At 34.9% G+C, this 26,245-nt stretch overlaps 1 protein-coding gene and 1 long non-coding RNA gene across 2 annotated transcripts; both read left to right on the forward strand.

Moving 5' to 3' along the window:
* Positions 1-3: 3 nt before the first annotated feature.
* Positions 4-14,348, forward strand: LOC136817041 (proprotein convertase subtilisin/kexin type 7-like). Its single transcript, XM_067073387.1, has 15 exons — positions 4-1,265; positions 1,497-1,593; positions 2,628-2,754; positions 4,431-4,650; positions 4,787-5,026; positions 5,320-5,595; positions 5,748-5,850; positions 5,999-6,051; positions 6,724-6,821; positions 12,570-12,758; positions 12,864-12,975; positions 13,105-13,343; positions 13,526-13,760; positions 13,995-14,086; positions 14,241-14,348. Exons 1-15 carry the CDS (start codon positions 570-572, stop codon positions 14,245-14,247), a joined length of 2,784 nt encoding a protein of 927 aa, XP_066929488.1. The 5' UTR covers positions 4-569; the 3' UTR covers positions 14,248-14,348.
* On the forward strand, positions 7,247-11,150 carry LOC136817043 (uncharacterized). The gene is made up of 3 exons (XR_010848013.1): positions 7,247-7,336; positions 10,512-10,589; positions 11,064-11,150. It is a non-coding gene; the product is annotated as an uncharacterized lncRNA (long non-coding RNA).
* Positions 14,349-26,245: the final 11,897 nt, after the last annotated feature.

Consider the following 26,245-nt stretch of genomic DNA (forward strand, 5'->3'; position numbering starts at 1 on the left):
TTTGTTGTTTTCTTTCTTTATTTTTCTCTGGAAGAAATCTCACTTTCTTCAATTAACCCTCGACAAAAGATGAAAGCAAAATCATTTTCACTCACTGATTTGAAAATGAAGAATAAGCCCTTCTGAAAACGTGTTACAACTATAAGGCCTTTTTATCGAATTGTTTTTGATATTTTTTTGAGGTCGTTTTAAACAAACCAAACACCTGTCTAGAAAATATGTTCGTTGAAAACAAAAAGTTTGCGCTAATTGTTTGAGTTTCTGTGATTCTTCTGTATTGATCACGTGATTGAGTTTTGATAGATTTTCGATTTTTTAAAAACTAACCGTCTTCGTTGAAAGCCTCTTTCGAAGTTTAAGATTTGAAAGAAATCAAAACAGTTTGAGAGGACAAACAAATACGCACAGCGAGTCGATGTCAACATCATGAATGTTTATTTTCTAAATAATTTTCTTTAGAACAGGTTTGGTTTTTAATGGTCTGGAGTGGATAAAGATCCAGTTGAATATTTTGTAGTTTGTGGTTGTGTTATGGAGAGTTGAGTCTTGTGACTTTATGAATTATTCTCATGTTTTACGAAACGCAATGCGACGGATGTTGTCGCAACTACGCGTCTTATTTACGACCGAAATATGCGGTTTTACGAACAGCCATTCTCGCTTTAGCGTTCAGCTTATTCATCGGAAGTCTTCGTGGTGAGAAAGTTTCGACGCTTGCGCAGAACATCACAACCACTAAAGACTTGTACCACAAGAATGATAATTTTCGATCAAGGAGAGAGTTATACGATGAGGATGGAAAGAATTTTGAGAATATATCAGTTACGAACTTAAACATTGAAAATACGGAACAAAGATCTAATAGTTTGTCAAATAATCACCGTAAAAGTGTTTACGAAAGGCTGCTAAATAGCGAGACGCCGAACAATGAACCCATAATCGAATTTTCGTCTTCTTGGGCAGTTCGTTTACCACCCCATCTACACGATGATGGTTTGAAGATTGTTTCAAATATTGCTGACGAGTTAAGTCTCCGTTTACACGGCAACATAGGACACTTAAAAGGACATTATTTACTTGTTCATGACGCTTTTTACAATCACAAATACAGAGTGAATGAAACGTTAAATAATATCCATCGAAAGGTGAACGAAAAATTAAAGTACCATCCATACGTGGAGTGGTTCGAACATGAGAAAGTTTTACAAAGAAAAAAGCGATCATTAGAGTTCAAAGATGAATTTTTCCCTTCACAATGGCATCTGGTATGGGTTTTCCTTTTTCTCTTCAATACTTCTCACAGTTTGAGTAGTGCCCACAGATTGAGATGTAGCCTTAACTTTGTTGTTCTTAGAGCCACAATGTTCATGGGGGTGCTTGAATAAAACAAACATCAAAATAAAACCAAAACCACATTCTGACGCAGGAAGAAATTGTTCTCTTGTGACTTGTTTGGTGACTCAGCAATTGGAAATATATTTTTTCTTTTTTCGCAGGACAATTTGAAGTTTGTTGGGCATGATATCAACGTGACAGGAGTCTGGGAACGAAATATCACTGGAAAAGGAGTGACTGTGTCCGTTATTGACGATGGTATGTTTTATCGGACACTTCCTTTCCCTTCAAATTAATCTCTTGGGATAACTTGGAGTGGGTTTTCTTACCGAGCATATTGGTCAATGATAAGTTTTTTTATCTTTAAGTCTGTCTCAATACAGTGGAGACAAAAAAGGCTGTAACTTCTGATAGACTTCGAATAAGATAGCGGTGTACTTGTTAACAAGATAATCCAGAGTGGAATATACCTTAAGGGAACTTAATTGGCAAACTTATTGGCAAAATTCGCCAAAATTAGTTCCCGCCAAAATTAAATATTTTGCTCACTCGCCAAAATAAGTTCCCGCCAAAATTAAATTTTTTGTTTCCTTGCCGAAATAACCCCTGAAATTCATCAAAATTGCTCAAAATAAGGCAAAATAGAACAGATTTACGCTGTCATTCGCCAAAATTAGTTCCCGCCAAAATTAAAAGATTTCACTATCCGCCAAAATAAGTTCCCGCCAAAATTAAAATTTTTTAAGATTTTCGCCGCTCGCCAAAATTAGTTCCCGCCAAAATAAGTTCCCTTAAGGTAATCAAAACAGATATAAATGGAAAAAGTTTGAAGTTGAAAGTTTGAAAGTTGAACTGAAAAATGAAAAAGAAGAAAATCAACTTTTTGTAAAATAATGCTATGATCTTCATTTTGTATCAGAGACTCTTAAATCTTCTCTTAAAACGTCATAAATCATAGTTTCTAGAAAGGTCAAGACCCCCCCCCCCTTAGGTAAGAGGACCCCCCCCCTTAAGTGCTAACCCCCCTTAGGAAATTCATTTAAAATTTCACACCCCCTCCCTTAGAAAATCAGTATAAATGAAAAAATTGAAATTTCGCATGATTCAAGGAAGATCCCCCTTAGGAAAATCATACTTTTAACACCCCCCCTTGCTTTTGGTTCGTCAAATTTTCTTTTTGATAATATTCCACTCCTGTTTTTCTTTTCAACAAGCACTTTCAAAACCGCTATCTGATTCGAATTCTTTCAAAAGTTACAGCCTTTTTTCATTCATTCCATTCATTTGTTCAGGTGTGGAATGGACGAACCCAGATATTTTGGATAATTACTCATCAGAAGGGAGTTGGGATTTGAACTCGAATGACGCGGATCCAATGCCACGGTTAGACGATGCTGGACTCAACCACCATGGCACGAGGTAAGCACGCTTTCCATCGGAATATTTTCCTTTGTATTGTCTGTAAGTGTTTCTTCATCTCAAATCAATACTCCCATATTTTTTTTGCCATTCTATTCTCGACTTTAGTTTGTCTATCTTTTTTCTTTCTGCCTATACGTGTCTTTTTGCATGATTTTTCCTTGGTTGAGTCCCTGGAAATTTTTTCTCTCTTTTTTATTTTAAGTTTCTACTTTTTTGGGCAAAAAAGAGGCAAAAGACTTTGGGGGAGAGTCTCCTGGAGTCCTGCTGGAGACTTAAAAAATATTCTGATTTGACTGAACTTTTGTGAACTTCCTTCATGAGGGAATCCCTTGGAGTGTTACTCCATTTCTGGCGTCTTAGGATAAGCTCTAACACCAACCAAAATTATGCTTAAAATTTTATACTTATTGGACCTACCGAGAGGTCCTTTAATTTGACCGTTGTCCGTTCGTCTGTTACAAGCTTTTCTCGGGATTGGCTCATTAGTTTTTTTTGATTTTTTGCACAATGATACAAAATGGCAATGCCTGAAAAGTGACGGAGCCCGATTTTTGAAAAAAATTTTTGGGGGGCAAATTTGGGCCAAAAACTACCTAAAAATAAGGTTTTTTGGACTTTGTGCAAAATTGCTTCATTAGTTTTTCCTGATTTTTGGCAGAAAGATAGAGTGCAAGGTACCCTAAAATGTGGCTGAAGTAATTTTTCTTGGAAAATTTTTTTTCGTCGTCAAATAAGGATTTTCGCTTTTTTGGGGAAATTCCCTTTTACCATTTTCCTGTTAGCAGCTTTTCTCGGGATTGGCTCATTAGTTTTTTTTAATTTTTTGCGCAATGATACAAAGTAGCAATGCCTGAAAAGTGACGGAGCCCGATTTTTGAAAAAAATTTTTGGGGGGCAAATTTGGGCCAAAAACTACCTAAAAAAAGGGTTTTTTGGACTTTGTGCAAAATTGCTTCATTAGTTTTTCCTGATTTTTGGCAGAAAGATAGAGTGCAAGGCACCCTAAAATGTGGCTGAAGCAATTTTTCTCGGAAAATTTTTTTTCGTCGTCAAATACAGATTTTCGCAAATTTGGGCCAAGAACTACCTAAAAATAAGGTTTTTTGGACTTGGTGCAAAATTGCTTCATTAGTTTTTCCTGATTTTTGGCAGAAAGATGGAGTGCAAGGCACCCTAAAATGGGGCTGAAGTAATTTTTCTCGGAAAATTTTTTTCGTCGTCAAATACGGATTTTCGCAAATTTGGGCCAAAAACTACCTAAAAATAAGGTTTTTTGGACTTGGTGCAAAATTGCTTCAATAGTTTTTCCTGATTTTTGGCAGAAAGATTGAGTGCAAGGCACCCTAAAATGTGGCTGAAGTAATTTTTCTTGGAAAATTTTTTTTCGTCATAAAATTTTCAAAAAAAGACGACCAAGTTACACAATGATAAAAGAAAATAAATCAGACGTTTTTGCATTGTTCTAAAACTTATTGTGTTTGCTCAATACCAATAGTAAAATGTAGAACACCTACTTTTATCTGATTTTGATCAACAGGTAGGTCCATTCAGAATGTTGCTTGTTGATTTTAAAAGTTACGGAAAATATACCTAAGTTGAGTCAGTGCTGCTAGCATGCTCGATGGTTCTATACGGACACCTTTTTATCACTTTTTTACTCCCTTCTATTCTAGGTGCGCCGGTGAGATAGCGGCCGTCGCTAACGAGAATTGTGCGGTGGGTGTGGCTTTCGGTGCAAAGGTTTCTGGGATACGTATCTTAGATGGACCAATGACGGACAGTCTAGAAGCGATGGCATTCAACACGAAAAGTGAAATTAACGATATTTATAGCTGCTCTTGGGGACCTGATGATAATGGCCGTACTGTCGATGGTCCTCATCAACTAGCTCAGGTATTTTGTGTACTGAAAGTTGTTTGAAGATCTTGTTTTCAAATATTACATTATTTTTTTTGTACATGCCCCTTTCTTTATTTTTTTTTCCAGTAGGAAGTAACAGCATGTTGTATTTTGATCTTCTTTCTTAAAGGCGGCCCTAGCTCGTGGCGTGTTGGAAGGGCGAAAAGGTTTCGGATCCATCTTCGTTGTGGCGTCAGGAAATGGTGGTCATTTTAAAGACAATTGCAATTTCGACGGTTACGCCAATTCCATTTTTACGGTGACGATCGGAGCGGTAGATGAGTTGGGGCAAATGCCGTATTACGCGGAACAATGCGCTGCAATGTTAGCGGTGACTTACAGTAGCGGACAAGGAAGACAACGGAACATAGTATGTTTTTTTCTTTCTTTATTTCTTAAGGGCTTTGAAGATAAAACTTTGTTTTGGTTTCCTTGACACTTTTAACAAAAAACTAGGTAGAAATCTATATTTTGTACACGGCAAAAATTCACTATGATCAGAGCCCTTAAAGCAGAGCTGGTTTGATGTTCATCCATTCGATTTTTAAAATAAAACTGTTTTCCATTAACCTAGCGTTTTCCGTCGTTTGGACGGTGTTAAACACAGGTCGGTTTAAGCCGAAACAAAAACCATTCAATAAGAAAATTTTTGTTTCGTTGAAGGTGACAACAGACTGGCGTTTGGGATCAGGCACCGGATGCACCGATAAACACACCGGAACCTCTGCTGCTGCACCGCTGGCTGCTGGAATGTTCGCTCTCATGCTAGAAGCGCGTTCTTGTCTCACCTGGAGAGATGTGCAGCATATTATCGTGTATACGGCACGACGTGTAGATGTCGAACCGGACGAATGGCAGGTCAACAGTGCGGGATTCAGTCACTCTCACAAACACGGGTTTGGTCTGCTGGATTCATGGGCTCTTGTTACAGCTTCAAGGGTTTGTTTAATTTTGAAAAATTCATTTCTATATTTGTTTCTAATTACTATCTTAAATCTTCATCTCATATATTGCTTTAAAACGACCCATTCTTTATCGTCGTCAACTTATATACCTCGCCCTTCTGATATCATCTCATTTTCTATTTACAGGTTTGGTCAAGCGTTCCGTATTTGACGTCATGGAAAAGTCGACTGATGAAACCGGATGAGAAAATCCCCTCCAATGGATATAACTTGACCAAAAAAATGCACGGTATGTCATTCATCATGTATTTCGGTTTTTCTTTTGTTTTTATGAACCTCCCATTTTCTTTTTCCAGGTGCTCTCTGCTTACAAGGTACTTTTTCATTCCCTGACACTCGTGTATTTTTTTTACTAACAAACTTTGTTTTCCTTTCAGTACACCCAAAGATTTTGAGAGAAGTAACGACTTTGGAACACGTCACGCTGACCGTAAGTCATTCAAAGTGTTCCTCTACATGTTTTTTTTTTTATAAGCAAGTGTATGCCCCTTGGTCAGGCTCGTGTATGCTTAAGTTCTCAAAGCATCCAGGCATAGTTTATGCTTATTACATGCTTAAGAATTATGCTTATGATTCACCCCGAGCCAAGTTTTTTAATGAAATTTCAGAAATTTTGTAAAAAATTTGTTCAAATTTTGGGAGCAGTGGAATGTAGCTAGCCGTGGAATGTCTTATTTTTTACTTGGCCTCTACCAAACCAGATAAAAATGAAACAAAAACAGATAAAAATGACCACTTAAAAAATATTTTAGGCTGACATATATGCTCATGTTATGCTTAGGAATTCTGCAAATCTGAGCCTTCATATGCTTATAAGCGTTATGCTTATAAAAAAAAAAACATGTATAACTGCTTCTTCTAATATGTGAAAAATAACATTTCACCTGTATTATTTCACGTGTACTTGCTTTTGTAAAAACCGCACTTGACTGCTTGAGCTGACATCTTTCCTTCTCAATAGAGATTTAAACTAAGTCTAAGTGGAAATTGAGCTGCTAAGCTCAGCCCAGCCACTTTCAACACAAATTTTGTTTGCTTGAGTCAAATTGCGTGAACTCTTTACAGTTTTTCTCACCATCATATCTTTTTGAATTTGCTTCAGGTTTCCATCCAGCACCACAACCGAGGCTCGTTGATCATTCAGCTTGTTTCACCAAGTGGTGTGGTGTCCAGGCTGGCAAGTCTTCGACAATATGATAAGTAAGCATCCTTCTCATCCAACTTACTTGAAGTACTAGGGTATCATTGTGGTATTACTTCTAATCGAGACTTATTGGCCCAGCGTTAGCGAACGGGCCTTTCAAAAGCAACTGTCTGTTTGTCCGTCCCACTTTCGTTTTCGTTTTTACAAAAACCGCGCTCCTTCTAAATTGTAGACTAGCAAGTATCCGTATTGCGTATTGTATTCAGTGAAGGGAGTGAGTCTGTTGCAAGCGGAGCTGCAGAGTGAAATACAACGACTAGTTACTAGTCTATCTAAGTTGTTGTTGTTGTAGATCTCGCGCTCTTTGCATTTTATAGCTCAAAATGGCGGATTAAGTGGAGACAAAGTTTTTTTCTCCTCCTGAAATATCAGACCAACTCTGACATTTTCAGACGCTGTTGTTTCATTGATTGTTGCTGTTTACAGATTTATTGATATACAATCGTTATTTTTCGTGATTATTCATCCTTTTACTGTGTTGTTTGCTGCTTGCTCATTTGTAAAACAAGAGGTATGTATTTTTTTTGGAGTAAAACTTTTCAGATCGAGTAGAGAATAGGCCACAAAACGTCTAATCCTGACCACCCCTTTCTAATCCCGACTTACCTCTAAAATAAACAATTTTTCCAAATTTAGATGGTATAGGGGACAACACTTAAAATAGAGGGCGGTGCTTGATAGAGGGAATTCTGTGGTCGCGGCCTTGTCTGATCAAACGCAACCGAACATCATTGTCCATGAATCGAACGAATCAAACGTAATTGACAGTCAATCAAACCAATCATTAACGCACGTCCCTGGCAACCCCCAGAAATTTCCAGGGCGATATGGGGGTAGACATTAATTGCCCGGTTTTCCTCTTGCCTTTTCTTCTTATTACAATATGCATGATACACAGTAATTATGCATGGCTTTATCATTGTTTTTATGGCTGGACTACATAATTATTCAACAGGACGTCCTCTTTGAAAAAAGGTCTATTCTCTTTTACATCTTTGGGACCGTCTTTGACGAAAGATTTTCGAATTTTTTATGGGCATTTGGCCGATTAGGGGGGAGAAGTTCCAACTACATGCCGATAAAAAAGCAAGTATTGTGACGAAAATCTTTTTAGCCAATTTCTTTCTGATTTCGTCCACAAACTTCACTGAAAGCATACAATTTCACTTGCTTTCACCTTTGCGCACAAATTCGCAACTTTAAAAGTACAGTTTTGAATTAGCTTTACAATTAGCCTAGAAATCTAAGCTAGTTTGATTCAGTCACTTGGATAAATCTGATTGTTAAGTTGTGACTGAATAACTAGCTTAGGGACAGTAAACTCGGTAGCTTATCAACTGACAACAACGACAATTCAAATTTCGCGGCGAGGGATAACGTAAACTTACATAATTTGCATAATTATTCGTCGTTGACTTTATTCCGTTTCATATCAAAAATATACACACAGAACATAATATCAAAAGATTATTTAGAATTTTTTTATTTTGTCTTTTTTATATCTTCTGATTGGCTCTTTTTGTAAGATTAGATAAACAAACGCTCCGTCTTACAGTTTATGCGCTCCTTTTGTAAAATATAAAATGAAATTCTATTGTAAAGTGTGCCGATGGAGAGTGAAGGAAAAATTTGTTCATTTTTTTCAAAAAGTTATGCTCGTGTTTTATGGAAAACTCAACAAGAGAGAAATTCGTTTCTTGAGTGATAATTTTGTGATTTGACATAAAAGTATTTTGTACGATTTTTACTCATCATAAAAATAACCTTCAACAAAATAAATAAAAATTACTTTAGACTAGCAGGCTAAAATACCGTATACAAAACAATGTAATCCCCCAAAAAAACAATTTCTTGAGTCTTGAATTCGTATAGCTGTCACTGACATAAGCACCGACAATTTTATGTTCTTCGAAAACGAAAGATGTCATTGTCTGTAAAATCGAGCATTAAGTCTCAAATTCATAAAACAACAAGAAGCCACAACCAGTCAAAAACCAAGAACTGTCTATCATCTATCCATTACAGTATAATACAATATCATGTCATGCAATCCAATTAGAATACAGAACTACAGCATAGGATCTGTACAAGTACTCTCTCTTATATATTGCCACATACGATAGTCAATGTTCAATCACAAATCTTTACTTTATTATTTGCCATTCTGGAAACAAGCAACTTTTGCTGTCTTTACGACGAATAGCATTCTTTTTTCTTCATCAGTTCAATTCTTCCCAAAAACAAGAGAAGCACTATCAGGTCGGGATCAGGTCTTGAAAACTTTTTCTGATACAGTATTCCAAATATATCTCTCTGCTCTCTCATGGTAATAGTCTCACATCATAATATAATCGAAGAAAGATCTTGCATTCAATGAGTCCCATCCTCTTCTACTCGTTTTCTGATAAAATAATTATAAACTTCTATCGCTCCCGAAAACTCCCGATGTTTTACCACGTGACCCACTCTGACCAATCAGAAGCTCACCGAATCCTGCGTTCATATTATGAACGCGCCCTTTCCCTAAGCCAGTATTCCAAGGCAAACTTAAAATCCGTAAATATAAAAAATGTAATAAATATAATAAAAGCGCTATATTGCCATAAGCCGTGTGTCCTAGCCTTGTGAATACGGGCTTAGTTAACTAGGCTACTTTACAATGGCCCCGAGGTTTCTCCACTTCTAAAAAAAGTTCTGAAAGTTTCAAGAAGAAAAGTAAAAATTTAAAGAAGGGAAGTGAATATTTCGAGAAGGGAAGTAAAAATTTTAAAAAGGGAAGTAAAATGTCTTTAAGTATCGAAATTGTGATTAAATTTCTACATTGGCGAGCTGCCAAAATGGTTTTAACCCTTTTTAAATTGTTTAAAGCACAAGACAACGTCTAAAACACGTGATCCTACACGAAAGATTATATAAATATAACTACTCTCCCAAAGTGTTTTTATAATTTATGAAAAGCTTTATAACTTTTGCTTAAGGGATAGCTTTAAACGTTTAATCACACTAATCAGCATAATTGCCATTACAAACATCCTCTGGAGTCTGGTAAGGGGTCTCTCTGTTATAACAATAAACTTTCTAAGTCAGGGGTTGTAATCAAAACCACGTGGTATTTTTGTCATTTTTTACTTCTCTTCTTCATTTTTCAAAGCTTGAAAGAGAAGTAAAAAAATCAAGAAGAAAAGTAAAATTTTCAGTGAAGTAATACAAAAAAATTACTTCTCTTCTTTAAATTTTTACTTCCCTTCTTCATTTTTTACTTCTCTTCTTGAATTGTCTTTTTCTAGAAGTGGAGAAACCTCGGGGCCATCGTAGCTTTGATAAAAAAACTCTTTTTTCATTGGCCAGCGCACTGCCTTTTCTTACAAAATGTTGGGAATTCATTGCGTTTTTTTTAAACTTTTGGAACTAATTTTCACGGTTTTTCTCAAAAATTATTATTGTAATTTTTATGTGTTACACCAGGATGTGAAAATTTTAGAATTGAACTAACCGCAAAAATTAATTCCCGCAAAATGCAATTTTTCTGATTTTTTCACGGACCGTGAAAATTAGTTCCCTGTAAGGTACATAGAATAAACATAGCAGAAATATTATTAGAACAACCTTTCATCTGCTTCAAAATGGTTATAAAATCGGTAAATTTTCAAATTCTTTGATGTTAAATTAATATTTCTTCTTTTTAGCTTGAAAACCAACTGCGTGGACAACTCCTGACCAGTTGTCATCTCTGTCTTACCCATCATTATGACTGATTTATTCAGGTTGGTACTTACTGAGATAGAGGGGGAATCGAAAGCATAGGTCTAACTTGGCATCATTTTTCATTGCTTGCAGCAGGAATATGTAATAGCAAAGCTGGATGATGAACAAGAACTCCTTAGGAAACTGCATCTTTGTCTTTTCTATTGTTAACTGTTCATAATAGAAACCATCTCTGTACCCTTTAAGTGTTCTATTTTTATAAGAAAAAAAGGCCAGGAAAACTATTCATACAGTAGTTCTGCTCAGATTTTAACTGTTTTCATGGAAAAAAGTTCCCAGTAAGTAAATAGTCAAGAGCTTTCTTGTAAATGAAATTTATTTTTATCAGCATGTGCCATGAATTTGACTGGCTTTTTGTGATTTTTCTTGAATAACTTTGCATGTAAATATTTTCTTTGACTAATTAATTTCCAATTGATATGATGATGAATAGTATACATCTTTCTAAATTCCTTTTTTATTTCTTTTTACAGATTTCAAGACCAAAGGGTTACTAAACCCCTACTATAGGGTTAAACCCTTCAACCAACCTACCTCAGATTACTTGGCATCACCAGATTACCTGGAACAACCGCAGATTACTCGGCATTACTAGATTATTCGGCATTACTAGATTACTCGGAATTACTAGATTGCATGGAATTACTAGATTACTCGGAATTACTAGATTACTCGGCATTACTAGATTACTCGGAATTACTAGATTGCATGGAATTACTAGATTACTCGGAATTACTAGATTACTCAGCTAATCAAAACTTTCGACATTATCAGATTACTCAGCTTACGAAATCGACTCAGCTTACTTAACTTACTCTTCATATTCAGCTCACTTAATATTATCTACTAGTATCGAAATTTAAATAAAGAAATTTGAATTAGAAACCAAACTTTATTTTACATTGGAAAAACAAACTTTATTTTATATATAATAGGAAGAAAAACAAACTCTATTTTGCATAGGAAAAACTAAACTTTATTTTACATAGGAAAAACAAACTGTATTTGATCTGGGGTTATTAGAGACAATGGAGTGTTTGAAATTTTTTCTTTGTTTATGAAATGTTATTTCTTTAATTACATGCATTTCTGTTGAAAACAATTTTTAACTTGAGAATCAACTTTTAGACCTTTTATTGCATGTGTCATAAAAAGCTAAAATAGTTAATTTTTTTGTAAATTAATGTCCCAAGAGAATTTAATTGGCTTTCTTTTGCAGATGACAATAAGAATTTTGCACTTCACTTAGAGGCTTTTTGAAAACACGCTTCACACAAAATCTCTCTAAACGTAACAAACACTACCATCGTCAGCTACATAAAGAAGTAGGGTTTGGTATAGGCTAAGGAAAAACCAAACTTTATTTTACATTGGAAAAACCATATACACAAAAAACCGTTATATTTAAAGGTTATGTACTATAGGTTATGTACTAACATAAGTATTCCCGTTTCATGTTGAGCACATATTTCGTATCAGAACAGATATCGGCTTATTGTTCTTTTTTGCTGAGATAAACAAATATTTTGGATTTCTCTCATACCTAACTTTATACTTTGCATAGGAAAAACTAAACTTTATTTTACAAAAACCAAACGTTATTTTATAAAAGAAAAACTATTGAACAAAAAATTATACTCTGTTGTTGCATTTGATATAGGTGATGCGCATCGTCTCGTTTATTGTTGCCCCAGCTAACCCCCGTCTTTGTATTTTTCTTTTTGATTATGCAACATTGTAGAGCATTGTACGATGACCCCTAACACATTTTCGCTTTTGCTGGGCCTTCACGCCCAACGGGCTACTTGTGTAATGTTTCAAAAGAAATCAAATGAATTTTGTTCGTTCTCTTTTGTTTCTTCGTAGTATTTTTAACATCTTCAGAATGAGGGTGAGTTCTGAAAAGCTTAATTGCGCTTTTTTTTAAGAACGAACAGTTCTTTAAACCCATATTCTCAATTTCAGTTTTTCTTTCCTAGATCTCGTGAGGGGTTTCATGACTGGACCTTTTCCACGGTTCGATATTGGGGCGAAGAACCACATGGCGAATGGAAATTACTCATCCAAGACGAAAGCACCAACGTAAACAGACATGGTACTCTCGTTTCTTGGAGAATTACTTTTTATGGCTCATCTCTCACACCGCAAGAAATTCGAGAACGAAAAAGGTGATCTTCAATTATTCGTCTACTGATTGTTTCGTATTTATCATATTTACTCGTTTCTACGGCTCTCGCTTCATCTTTGAACAAGTCAATTTCTTTTTCTCATAGACTCGTTCAACGCGCTTCAAGTGGTGATGTGCTTGACGAAGAAGGGCCACCTTGTCCGCTGCCTCCCGTGACCGAAATACGGAAAGAAGTTTTGTCCAGTCGCACATTAAAGGTACAGTTTGCATTGTCACTTTGATAGAGGTTTTCGGTAGCAATGAATTTTTTTCCATTTTTATCCAAAATGTTAAGTAGAGGAGTTTTGTCGAATGATTGATTTTTTCACTGAAAACATTTTTTGCAGATTATCGCATTGTTTGGTGGGTTCTTTTTCTTGACTGGTGTTTATTTCGTGCTCGAAACTTTGTGTGGCCATGGACATGCCAATTCAGAAGAGCGACAAGAAAACAAGTCTTTACTTGTCACACCTTCTAAACTTGACTCAAACGAAACGCAGTGCACTATCGATATCAGTTCACCTGAAGGCATGGATTCTTTTGTTTCGACCGCCAATCTCACAAAAGAAGATGAACAACGGCTTAGGTAATGTTATTAATGGATTTACGCGTGTAGTATATCACTCTTTTTGAAATCTAAAAAATATTTTGTCAAATGAGCTCTTCGATTTTCAGACCGCTAAGTTGGAGAGTGAGTTTGAATTTTGTTTTGAAATATTGAGGCTAATGGTTTCATTGAATAAACAACTTCATCATTTTCTTCCACAGTAACATCATCGAATTTGGAACGTCCCGCCCGACCACGCCCACCTTTTCTGCCACACTCTCCTTCATGGATTCAGGAAGTCTGGAGATTCTGAACATCACCAATCCTGTGTGTACTCCAGATGAGAGCGTACGCATCAAGGAGTTCGAAGATCGAATGCACTCAGCGTTGGAAGAAAGCATCAAACTTCAACAAGTCCAAATGAAACACATCGATCACCTTCAAAGACAATGCCAGGTAAGTGAAACACATCCAAGGAATTTACAATGCAATGATCAAGATAAGGAGACATGAGAAATTAACGTGTCACAATTTTGTTCGAGTTCTAGGTTTATATGATTGGAAATTCAATTCTATTTCTTCTGAAATATGAGCTAGACATTTCATCATTTGTTCGTTTGTATCAATTGATCAATTTCTTACCGTCCATCCTCAGTATGATTCCAACCCCAATTTCTCTTCGACCTTCAGAATTTTTTCGACGAACATACAACGAGCACTGCGCATGAGCAGCCTCAAAAGAAGAAGAAGAAGCTGAAAGGAATCCTGAAGAAAACCAAAAAGTAAATATATTTTCATCACTGCTAAAGTCTCCACTACCAATTTAGCCTTTCAGTGGACAAATTTCACGATAACTAGTTTTATCGAGTCGTGATCGTTTTAAAAATTGTTGTCATTCATCATGACTATACAATTTATTTCCGTTTTTTTTTTCAGATATTGAATTATTTACTGATGGCAAACGATTCCCTCAAGAATGTTTCCCGATTTTATCGAGACATTATTTTTTACGGAAAATAAGTGAAAACAAATTTTTATCCAACAAAACAAAACATTGTCTTTCTTCTTTTTCTTCATCTTCGCCTTTCCCAGAACAAACAGTCAGAGAACGAATTCACACTCGGGTATTGATCAGAGACGTGATTTATGGGGCTCCCCCAGGGGCTGGCGTGACACGTGAATGAGACTTTTTCTGACGTGAATACGTGAATTGAGATATCAACGTGAATGTGAAACAAATTTAACTTTCGAATGTTCCGATCTTGATTGAGATATTTCATTTTTAAGGTGGGTAAATATGCTGAAAAACTGCTGACTCAGCAAAAATTTATTTGGCACCTAAGAGTAGCTAAAAATCGATTCACTCGAAATCTGTAGGAGATTCGGAGGGCAAATTTTTTTTGTCAATTCTACACCCTATTAGGGGCATAATAAAAAATTTGCCTGATCTAAGGGGTGCCCTACGAAGTGACACAATTCACTACCTCGACCGCTGGTCTATTATACTTGACTTACCTTTTATCGGGCAAAGTGACGAAATTTTGAGGGGGTGACGAAATTTTTTGAAATATTTCCCTAACATTTAATCACCCGCCGACCAAAACTAGCCTGTTAGACGAAAACTGCTTTTTTTATCGCGATTTCTATAGTTCTTTCGTTATGAAAGGGGTGTATCAAAATAATTTCGAAAAAAAAACATTTTCAGCTCACCAAATAAAACTTCATCCCGATCCCGAGGATTGTTTTGCTTTGATTTTATGCACGGAACTCAAATATTGAGACTAGATTGGACATCAACGCACATCCTCTCCTACCTATTCGATTGTCCATTCCAGTCTTCGAGTTCCGTGTTTCCCGCCTTTATGCACTCCGCACGGAATCGACGTCACCCTCCACCACAGTGCGATAACTTTCGAAAAACGCTTCAAAGTGTAACTGACCATAAAACAAAGAAAAAATTTGGTTTGTGGGAGGGCACTGGCTAGACCAAAACTTGCACCCGATTTTTTTATCCCCGACCGAAACATTTACCCGAAATTTTAAACCGCAACCAAAATTCAATCAAATCTAATTTTTTTACACCTTTATTTACGAAATTAGTGCTTTAAACGTCGAAGATCCATTTTCGAGCTAATGAAGGAAACCATTTCTTTTGGACAGTTTAGACTGTTTAGTCGGGTGAAAGTGACGAATTTGAAATTTTGTGTCGGGGAAAAGTGACGAATTCAAAATTTTGCTCTGGGATCGGTAGTCTAGCAAGCTAGACGACTAATTTATACATAGTAGAAATAAAGCAAAAAGTAATGAATGGAACAATTTTAGTCGTCTAGAAACCTTTGTGCACTAACTCGAAACAAAAGAAAAGTGTCAATATTGCAATTATAATTTTTTCCTGCTCTTGAGAAAAAAAATATGTGTGGATTTGTGTATTGATTGAAAGTTTCATTTGAATTGATTTCGTTTTGAGAGTTTGTTGTTGCTTGATAAATTGTTTTCTCGCTACGCAAGTTTCTGCGTAGCTAGCCCCTGTATCTATAAGGCTGGAACACCGGATTCTTCCAGTCGTTTATACAAACTAAATCCCGTGTTATTATTAGTATTACACGCATTATAAACGACTCCAGTCTAGGGGATCGGCGGAAAAGTCACGAAAATGTGTGTGGCGGAAAAAGGGTAATACAGATATTCCCCGCCCTGGTAACGCCGTCTCTTTTTCCCGCCAATTTTTGAAAATCTTGCTGACCTGAGGGTGGTCCGCAATTCTTTCATGCTTGCAGTCGAGGTCTCTTTTCTTTTGTAAAATTTCTCGACAGTTTCTTGATGCTTTATCAAATTTTAGGTAAGTAATATCTAGTTCTCATAGTCATAGTCCGATACTTTGTAAGAAAATAAAAATAGAGCAATTTTTATGGATTTGATACATATGAATGAATAATGAGGAAAAATCCTAAGTTTCTCAGGATTTCCAAGTGAAAAAAAAAATCCAAAAAACTCAGTCGTCCACAGGCAACAGGGGGGTAATGGTTTTTTTCTGGAACTGCCCAATGCTGCTTAAAATGCACTTTTAAAGTTTTTTTTAATGCAATGGAAAGGTGGCACTCCTGTTATGTTGAAAAAGCATAATAAACAGAAGAATATCTAAAGTTGTGCCCCTGCAGTCTCAGTCTGACAGTGTTTCAAGTTTCAAGTTTTAAGTTTATTTTCAGTTTTATGAACTATACATAGTACATGTACATAATGTACATTTAAAACTCCTGACACGAAATAACCCTAAGGATTTACAAGTCGGTTGGATATGGTTCGTAAATAATCTATAATAAAGATTTTTGATAAAACTATTAGGACAAAGATAGAGAGAGAAAAAAAGAAAAGAGAGATTATTATCTACATAATTTGTTAAAGTGAGATGTTGCTTTGGTGTTCGGCAGGAGATAATGGGTTATTAGAATGATATGACAGATCTAACTTTAAAAGCTTGGATTTAAGTTTGCATGAGAACGAAGTTTGACTTGTCAAAGAACTGAATTGCAAACAGTTTTGATTCCAGCATTGGGGATCATAGAAACAAAGATAATTTGTTTAGCTTTTTCATCATACCTTCTCTTTGCTTTATCTTCTTGCTGTTTTCTTGTGTGGAAGCCAGACTCCCTCTCCCATATTTGTTAATCACCAAAAAAATGGTATAATAAAAAAAGCTTTCCAGCAATTAATAAAATACTTTTAATATAATATGTATTTAATATAACCGTATATAATAAGATGATTCCCTGTAGTATGTATGAAACGAGCGCTAAAAATCTCAGAGGTATTGAACAGACAAAGTAAGAATAGCAAAAAAAATGAGGCTAAGAAAATGTAGTAGGAGCAAGAGCTGGCCACGCTAGGCAATATATACTCAAGGTGTAGCTGGAGTGTAGACATCCATATAATATATACTGATAAATTAACATAAATCATATAAAGCTAGCCTACTCTCACTACCTTATTGGAACTAATTTTCGCGGTCAAAAAAAAATATCCGAAAAATTGCATTTCGTGGGTTTTAATTTTCGCGGTTTTTTCCATTCTGGAATTTTTGCGGGTTTTAATTTTTGCGGTTTTGCCCTTTTTTGGACAAATTTCTTTCATTTTCTTAAGAAATTTTCAAATTTTTTGATAATATTGGAAAAAATTGTATTTCGCGGGAATTAATTTTCGCGGTTTTCAACTCTCAAAATTTTTCGCGGGATCAAATTTTCGCAATTTTTACGAAAAACCGCGAAAAACCCTAAAATTGAAACCCCCGTAAATTAGTTCCAATAAGGTAGCTATAACTATTTATTCAGTATTTTTTACTATTTTTTACTATTTATGACTATATATTTTTATAAACAAGTTTTTTTTTTAATATTTGCGATGTTAGCTTTTTAAGGCTTATGCAAATAAATGGATAGAAATAGGAACTTGAGATAGGACATAGGAAGCTTAGCTAGAAAAATCAGGGGAATCCTCAAAAATGTAAACAAACAAGCATATTTGGAAAAATTTGTTGTGATAAGTGTTAAATCGATATCGTAAATGGATCTTGAGAATTTTAATTTTATGTGTCGCAATACAGGATTTGAGAATACAAAAAAGTTTCTTGGTTTCGTATTCTCTTAAGAAAATCTTTCTTTGTATTGTCAAAGGAAAATTCTTTGAATTGTATTTTCAGAGGAGAAAAAGATTGCTTGTTTTGTATTTTCTAAGGAGATAATCTCTCGTTTTGTATTTTCAAAGAGAAAATCCCTCATTTTGTATTTTCAAAGAAGAAAATTCCTTGCTTCGTATTTTCATAGGAAAAATTTCCTTGTTTTGTATTTTCAAAGGAGAAAATTCCTTGTTTTGTATTTTCAAATAAGGAAATTCCTTGCTTCGTATTTTCACAGGAGAAAATTCCTTGTTTTGAATTTCCAAAGGAGAAAACCCTTTTCTGTGTTCTGAAAAGGAGAAAATCCCTTGTTTTTTATTCCCAAAGGAAAAATCCTTGATTCGTATTTCCAAAGGAGAAAATTCCTTCATCCGTATTTCCAAAGGAGAAAATTCCTTCATCCGTATTTTCAAAGGAAAAATTCCTTGATCAGTATTTTCAAAGGAAAAATTCCTTGATTCCTATTTTCAAAGGAGAAAACTTTTTCCTGTGTTCTCAAAGGAGAAAATCGGGAGTTTCCAAACATCGACCAGAAATGGCTACCACGACCAGCGACCCGATAAATTTGGGTTATCGAGGTTTTTCTCTTTCTCCAACGTAGAGTGTCTCTCCTTAGCATTTGAATATATCATATTGAAGAGTAAGCTCATCCCTGTCTCATCTATTTAGAGCCACATGCCCTATGCATAAAGCAACCATTTCTATGCTTTTGGAGCTTGGCTATGGTGTCAATTTCTATCCTTTTGTATTATCAGCATTGAAATAATTAGCGGAATAAAATTTTTTGAAATTGGTTTGAAAAGCTTTGTATTTCATCATCAGGTTGTTATTTCTGTTGAAATTAGTCATTTTGTCAGCATATAGACAATAGAACAATTGATTCATATCTCTAAAACTGGACTTCCCAATTTTTTCCTTCTGACAATTCTATCTATTCATACTAAAGACATCTCATTCAGAATAATTAAAATATTCAGTGTAACAAATGTTACAAACATCATAAATAATGGCCCTGTCAATATTGTTGTCAAATTGTGTGACTTTGTCAAGAAAATGACTGGTTACTTCAAAGGTCACTTTTTAGTATTCTGAGGACTTGATTTAGACATTTTCTACGGTGGAGAGAGCAAATAAACTCGATAACCCAAATTTATCTGGTCGCTGGTCGTGGTTGCTGGTCGTGGTTTAGAAACTCCCGAGAAAATGCCTTGTTTCGTATTTCCAAAGGAGAAAATCCCTTGTTTTTTATTTCCAAAAAGGAGAAAATTCCTTGATTTCTATTTCCAAAGGAGAAAATTTCTTGATCCGTATTTTCAAAGGAAAAATTCCTTGATTCCTATTTCCAAAGAAGAAAATTCCTTGATCTGTATTTCCAAAGGAGAAAATCCCTTGATCCGTATTTTCAAAGGAGAAAACCCTTGATCCGTATTTCCAAAGGAGAAAATCCCTTGATCCCTATTTTCAAAGGAAAAATTCCTTGATTCCTATTTCCAAAGAAGAAATTCCTTGATCCGTATTTCCAAAGGAGAAAATCCCTTGATCCGTATTTCAAAGGAGAAAATTCCTTGATTCTATTTTCAAAGGAGAAATTCCTTGATTCGTATTTCCAAAGGAAAAACCCTTTTCTGTGTTCTGAAAAGGAGAAAATTCCTTGTTTCGTATTTTCAAAGGAGAAAATTCCTTGTTGTCGTATTTTCATAGGGAAAATTCCTTGTTTCTTATTCCCAAAGGAGAAAACCCTTTTCTGTGTTCTCAAAGGAGAAAATCGATATCAAAAGATAAAAATTGATTTGCTCAGGTTTTGACCACATTACCAAGTACTCCTTTTGGGATTGGTTAAAAATTTAATCGCATGATCAAAAAGTGAGCAAAACAAACTAATTTCTCAACACAAGTCCAAGTAAGAAACAATGAAAAGACACAAAAGGCGGGCTTCTAGACCGGGTTTTTTGTTACAGACTATGATTGGAGCTATTAATTCCAATATTGAATCATTAGTGAGAGCTACAATGTTCTTTGTGTGCACAGAGTTGTTAAAAGCAAGCTAACTTTTTAAATGATCAATTAGGTCTACCTTACACAGGAAAAATTTTTCGATTTCCAAGGTTGGAAAGTTCAACTTTTTTTAGTTGGAAAAAAGATAAAATCCAATGGAAAATCCAACCTGGAAATGTGGGACATTCTCCAAGGTTGGAAATTTTGCATTTTCCATGGCTTGGAATTTTCAAAAATCCAGGTTGAAAAAAGCCAAAATCCAAATTTAACAAGGTTGGAATTTTTAAAAATTCAGTTGGGAAAAAGCCAAAATTCAAATTTAACAAGGTGGGAATTTTCGAAAATCCAGGTGGAAAAAAGCCAAAATCCAAAGTTATAAACAAACTTGGAATTTTCAAAAATCCAGGTTGAATAAAGCCAAAATCCAAGCTAAAAAAGGTTGGAATTTTCAAAAATTCAGGTTGAAAAAAGCCAAAATCCAAAAAGTGATTGCAGAGATGTGGAAAAAGAGATCTTAAACAAGGTTTTTGTTTTTGTGAACAGTCACTCGCTAGCCTTAGGCTCGATGGCTCCCGGTCAATCTCTCGTTATTGTTCGCACAGATACGTGGTTGATCTTAGATCACTCACACAGCTCAGCAGGGCACTATTTGAAACTATGACACAAGTACCCTATGTGCTTCACTGTGCGAACTCACTGCGATTGACCGAGGCCGCTCCGAAGAGACGCCTCACCTGACGGAAACTTACAGCTTGACTGCTCACATTATAGCCTAACATCTAGGTTAGAATACATCAAAGCAGTTTTGAGCGAAAAATCGCTTGTGGTTTTCTCAAAGGACATGAGTAGAAAATGGTTACAAAAGCGTAATTTCCATATGGACTTTTAACGTTTTCTAAACTGCTTGGAGAAACACAAATTTCCAACCCAAAAAGTCTAGTTTTCCAATCGAAAGAGTTTCAATTTCACAAAAATGTAATTTACAAATGGATTTTTAAATGTTTTCCAAACTGTTTGGGAGAAACACGAATTTCCGACCCAAAAAGTCTAGTTTTTCAACCCGAGGTATCAAATTTACAAAAATAAGTATTTTCACATCGATTTTTGTCCTTTTTTTCAATTCCCAAACTGTTTGGAAAATAAAAATTTCCCACCCAAAAAGTCATGTTTTCCAACCAGCCTTGGAAAATTGTCATTTCTACATGGGTTTTTTCACTTGATTTTTTAAGGGCATTGGTTTATTCTACAAAACCTATGGGTAATTTACGTTTTCCAAATCAGCTTAAGGTAATCGCTCAAAGTTCCAACCTTCCATTATAAAACCAAAATTTGCAACCCAAAAATATTGAATTTCCAACCTTGGAAATCAAAAAATTTTTCCTGTGTTAAGGGAAGAAATTTTTGCGGGAAGAAAATTTCGCGGTTTTCGCGGTTTTTGCCTAAAACCGCGAAATTAAGTTCCCGCGAAATTTTCTAAAATCGCCAATCCGCGTAATTAAATTCCCGCAAAATTTTACAAATTTGATGAACCGGGAAATTAAATTACCGCAAAATTTTTCAAAAAAGGTGAACCCCCAAATTTTTCATAATTTTTAATAACATTTCTTTGAAATACGTGTATAGCTTGTGAGTTTTCATAAGATTTACTGTCAAATGTCAGCCTCAGGTGTTTCTTATAAAAAACAACGTGTAGTCAAATAAAAAAAATCAAATATTTCAGTGATCCGCGGAATATAATTCCCGCGAAATTTTTTAATACCGATGAACCGCGATATTAAATTCCCGCGAATTTTTTAGAAATCAATGAACCGCGAAATTAAATTCCCGCGAAAAAAAACAATTTGACCAACTGCGAAATTAAATTCCCGCGAAAATTTCTTCCCTTTAGGTATAAGATCACAAAAACAAATGGTGAGAAAAATTTTGACCATTTTACTGGTCCTCATGTGACATCATCACTTTTGCTGGGGCTTGAAAATGAAAGTGAGAATTAGAAGCTGAAATATGATTAGGATTATGTCATAAGTGTTAATCTCTCTATTCTCTCTCTTCTAGAAGAATAATACAAAATGATAAACAATTACATGGTAGCCCTATATTTATTTCGATCAACTATTGGGGATATTGGTCATTGTTCATGTGTCGGTTCAAGTTGAATTAGGCTCACTCAAGTTTTGTTGACGAAGACTTATTTTTATTGGCTTACATTGACAAAGAAGGATCAGCAATCACAAAGGTTGGTACTGTAAATCAATATTTTGTAATAAGAATCACCAGGATTCACCACAATCATTAAACTTCTTTGTAGATACATTAGCAAATTCACATTGGAACCATCAATTCTAGAACAAGTGGATGTACTATCGTCCGGTGTAATAGTGTAGTGATTATTATGTTTCACTCTCCCAATGAACCCATGCACGTTTTTTTTTTTAAATAGTATACTTTGGATGGGAGGGTCAAGTATTCTTAAGAAATTGCCCAAATTTAAGGCAATGTTAAAAGTCTTTCCGTAATATATGAAAAGTTTTTTCAGTCTCAAAATTCTGCATAATTCCCAAGATTTCAAGAACATGTGCTAAGGTTGCTGTGTACAAAATCTATTTTCCGTTTCAGACGAAAAACCTTGCTTTACTGTTAAGGGTAAGATACTCTTAACGTGTTCTTACATTTTGGACCTACCTCGAAAGTCCTTTAATTTAAGCTTTGTCCGTCCGTTACCAGCTTTTCTCGGGATTGATTGGCCCTTTAGTTTTTTGTTTTTTTTGCACAGTGATGCAAAATGACAGTACCTAAAACAGGGTGTCTACGGGACCTTGAAAACCTTGAAAGCCTTGAAAACTATCAATTTTTCTGGGAAAAACCTTGAAAACCTTGAAAAATCGTTAAAAACCTTGAAAAGCACTACAGTTCCAATCATTCGAAAAGTAAGAATAAGTAAAAAACCGCCTGCGGCGCAAAACCTTTATAACATTTAGAGAATTCATTATTTCCCTGATCCTGTTGCAATTCTGTCGCAACGAATGCAACATATTCTTTTATCATTTGCTGAGTTTTTGTCACTTATTTTCCGTTTGCATGAGCCCTAAGAAATCGACTGTTCCCCAATTTTCAAATCGCTTCAGGGCGTCTTGGAATAATGGCCGTTCATCAACAAAATTTCCAGGATTCCTTAAAAAACAACTCTTTTGGAAATTGATTTTTGTAAAAAAACAAAATCAAAAACAAGGTGTTTTTTAGCCATTTGAAAGAGTCAAAATCAAAATTTTCTCTTGTTGGCTCAAACCATGGTTGCGCCTCCTCGGTCACTGTAAACAATTGGTTTTGCTTCTAACTCTTTATTTCCACAGTTGGAAGACTAGGGAGCTGGAGTATTTCTTTTTGTGGTATTGTTCTCGAGAGGGAGATAGGAATTTAACTGTGGAAGTAATTCCCCGGGCACCAAAAGCGAATAAATTTTATTTGCTGTCCTCTATTTTTCTTTCACCTGCCACTCTGAAAAAAAAAACTAAATTCCTGTAAAGAGCCATGTCAACTGAGTATCAAAAAACCTTGAAAAGAACCAAAGTTTTTGCCAAAAAACCTTGAAAAACTACTTAAAAATGACCAAAAAAACCTTGAAAACATTGAAAATCCCGAAAAAAAATCCGTAGACACCCTGTAAAAAGTTACGGAGCCCGATTTTCGAAAAAAATGTTTTTGGGCAAATTTGGGCCAAAAAACGGCTAAAAAAAGGGTTTTTTGGACTTTGTTGTGAAATATTGGATCATTGTTTTTTTCTGATTTTTTGCATGAAAGAAGGTAAAAGATGGCTCAAGCAGATTTTTGTAAAAATTGAATTTTTTAGTTCAAAAAACGCATGTTTATCTATAAGAATCACTATTAATAAGCATACATCGTTGTTCTTACCCAAATTACTCAATTTTTTGATGAGACAGATGTTTTTTTGCTGACGAAGTCTTGAATATGAAAGATTATTTCAAGGGCATGAAATTTTGGTTTCTAAACGTTTTTTTATAAGAAACAAACGACTAATTTTAATAGATCGTCACTATTTGTGTTCTGAATGATTGTTTAATGGTCACGTCACGTAGATATCAATTATATATGTGTTAAATGCATAACCAGGTAGGTCCATAAAAGTATCACTTGTTTCTGATTTTTTTGCATAAAGATAGAGGGTAAGGTTCTCTAAAAAGTGGTTGAAGCAGTTTTTTCCCAAATTTCTTTTGGCCGTAAAAATCGGATTTTCTTTTTAGGGGAAAATCCCTTATGTCATTCTAAAGGAAAATGAGCATTTCTCGCGATTGGATTGATATTTTTCTCTGATTTTTTGTAAAATGTTTAAGAGACGATGGAGCCTGATTATCGAAAGAAATTATTGTGTGGGCAAATTTGGGCAAAAAGTGCCTAAAATGTTCCTTCATTATTCTATCTTTAAAGAGATAGAGTTATCTTTACTGAAAAGAAAGGATTGTTTTTGTGTGTACCCAACGCTAAGCATGGTTTGATTTTCAAAAAAAGGACCCTGTATCTATTGCAAACCTTTTAACATCAGATCGTGCATTTTGTATTTTGTATTTTGAATATCTTGTCTGGTACTTGTGGCTTATCTGAGGAAATTGGTTTGAAAATAAATCAGGACAAGTTTTGGTTTTAACGCTTTGCATGAATGCAATCGTTTGGTAATGTTTATTTGATAAAATATTGAGCGCTCTCAAATCTTTAAAGTGTTGGCTGAACGGACTATATTTATTTACACCAAACATAATGCGCAATGCAAGTTTTTGTTTACTATGTAGTTTTTCAAGGTTAGATTTAAAAGTACTATCCCATATTTAGTCAGGTTGCTGGACCTAAAAAATTTCAAGTTTAGTTAACCTCACTGCGAAGAATCTAATTTAATGCACATTTTATTCTTAATACTTTATTCAAATCATTTCCCTTTACTGGACAATCTAATTCTACCTTTATCCAAATTTATAGAGAAAAGTTTTACAAGAAATACTCTTAGTGTTGACAGTGAACTTTCTGACGTAATAGAATAGAATGTAAACATTAAAACGTTCGAATTCTTAGACGGGGGTAAAAAATCACACAAAAAATCGCTTTTGATACTTATTAAACGCACGTAAAACTCGAAAAGCACTCTGATATTAATTCTTAAAATCAAAAGAATTTGAACTCATCAGACATCAGAATACGATTTAGAAATTATTTTTACTATAAATACAACATTTTCAAAAACACTTACAATTTACCAAACCCCCGTTTTTTAATAGATACGAGTGTGTAGCAATACATACAACTTTTCGAATGCGAAATGGTAAAAGCTTTGAACTTTTTTTTATAAGCAACAAAGCCTAAATAGCTGCAAGAATAGCTACCTTATCGGGGAAAACTTCGTCGGGGAAAAATATTTGTCACTTGGCCAAAATTTCGTTATAGTGAGGTCTGTTAGCACAAAAATACTTCATATGGTGATTAAAGCATGAAATTTAGCACAGATGATCCTTAGAGGGTGTAAAACTTAATTTTAAACAGTAACACCAAATTTTGCTACCTGGTCACCTGCCAGATGACGTCATCAGGTGGCTGGTCAAAATATTATTTTTTTGAAAATATTCAAAATCTGATGGTTCCAGCGGAAAGAGCATTTAACACCATCAGTAACACCATCTGAAGTATTCTTACGTTTTTATGTGCTACCTGACCTCACTATTACTTTTCTTCGACGAAGTTTTCTCCCATAAGGTATCTAATATTGATTGAGCATCTTTCGTATTGGTGTTTATTGATAATTTCAAAATAGTCTCCTAAAGTGGTTCGTAGACCAAATTTCGTAACCGAATAATCGAATTCTATCGGACAAAGTCAAACAAATACTGAACCAAAAATATAGCAGTCATCGCACTTTAACCCGAAAAAAGTTCAAAACAAATCTTTCTTTGAAATAATAAATTTGCCCCCGATTTGAAAGAGTTTTAAAAAAAGTTGTCCCTAGATTTTGGAACACATCCACATTAAGGCAAAAAAAGTCTGAATTTCCAAATTTTATATCCTTTGAAAGCAATTTTTCTCATTTTTGCTTTTCGACCCTTATAGTGCACTATGGGAAGCTTGGAAAAGTCAAGATAAAGTATTTATCTTCTTAAACCCGAATGGAAGGATTGATACTGATACCAAAATAAAAAGAAAAGGGCTTTTTAGTAAAAATTCCTTCTCTTTGATTATGGTCAGCTAAATTGCCGTTCCGTAAATTCTCGGCAGCCGCGAG

The sequence above is a fragment of the Clytia hemisphaerica genome, unplaced genomic scaffold, assembly GCF_902728285.1.
Source record: "Clytia hemisphaerica strain Z4C2 unplaced genomic scaffold, Clytia hemisphaerica genome assembly, whole genome shotgun sequence".
NCBI lineage: Eukaryota > Metazoa > Cnidaria > Hydrozoa > Leptothecata > Clytiidae > Clytia > Clytia hemisphaerica.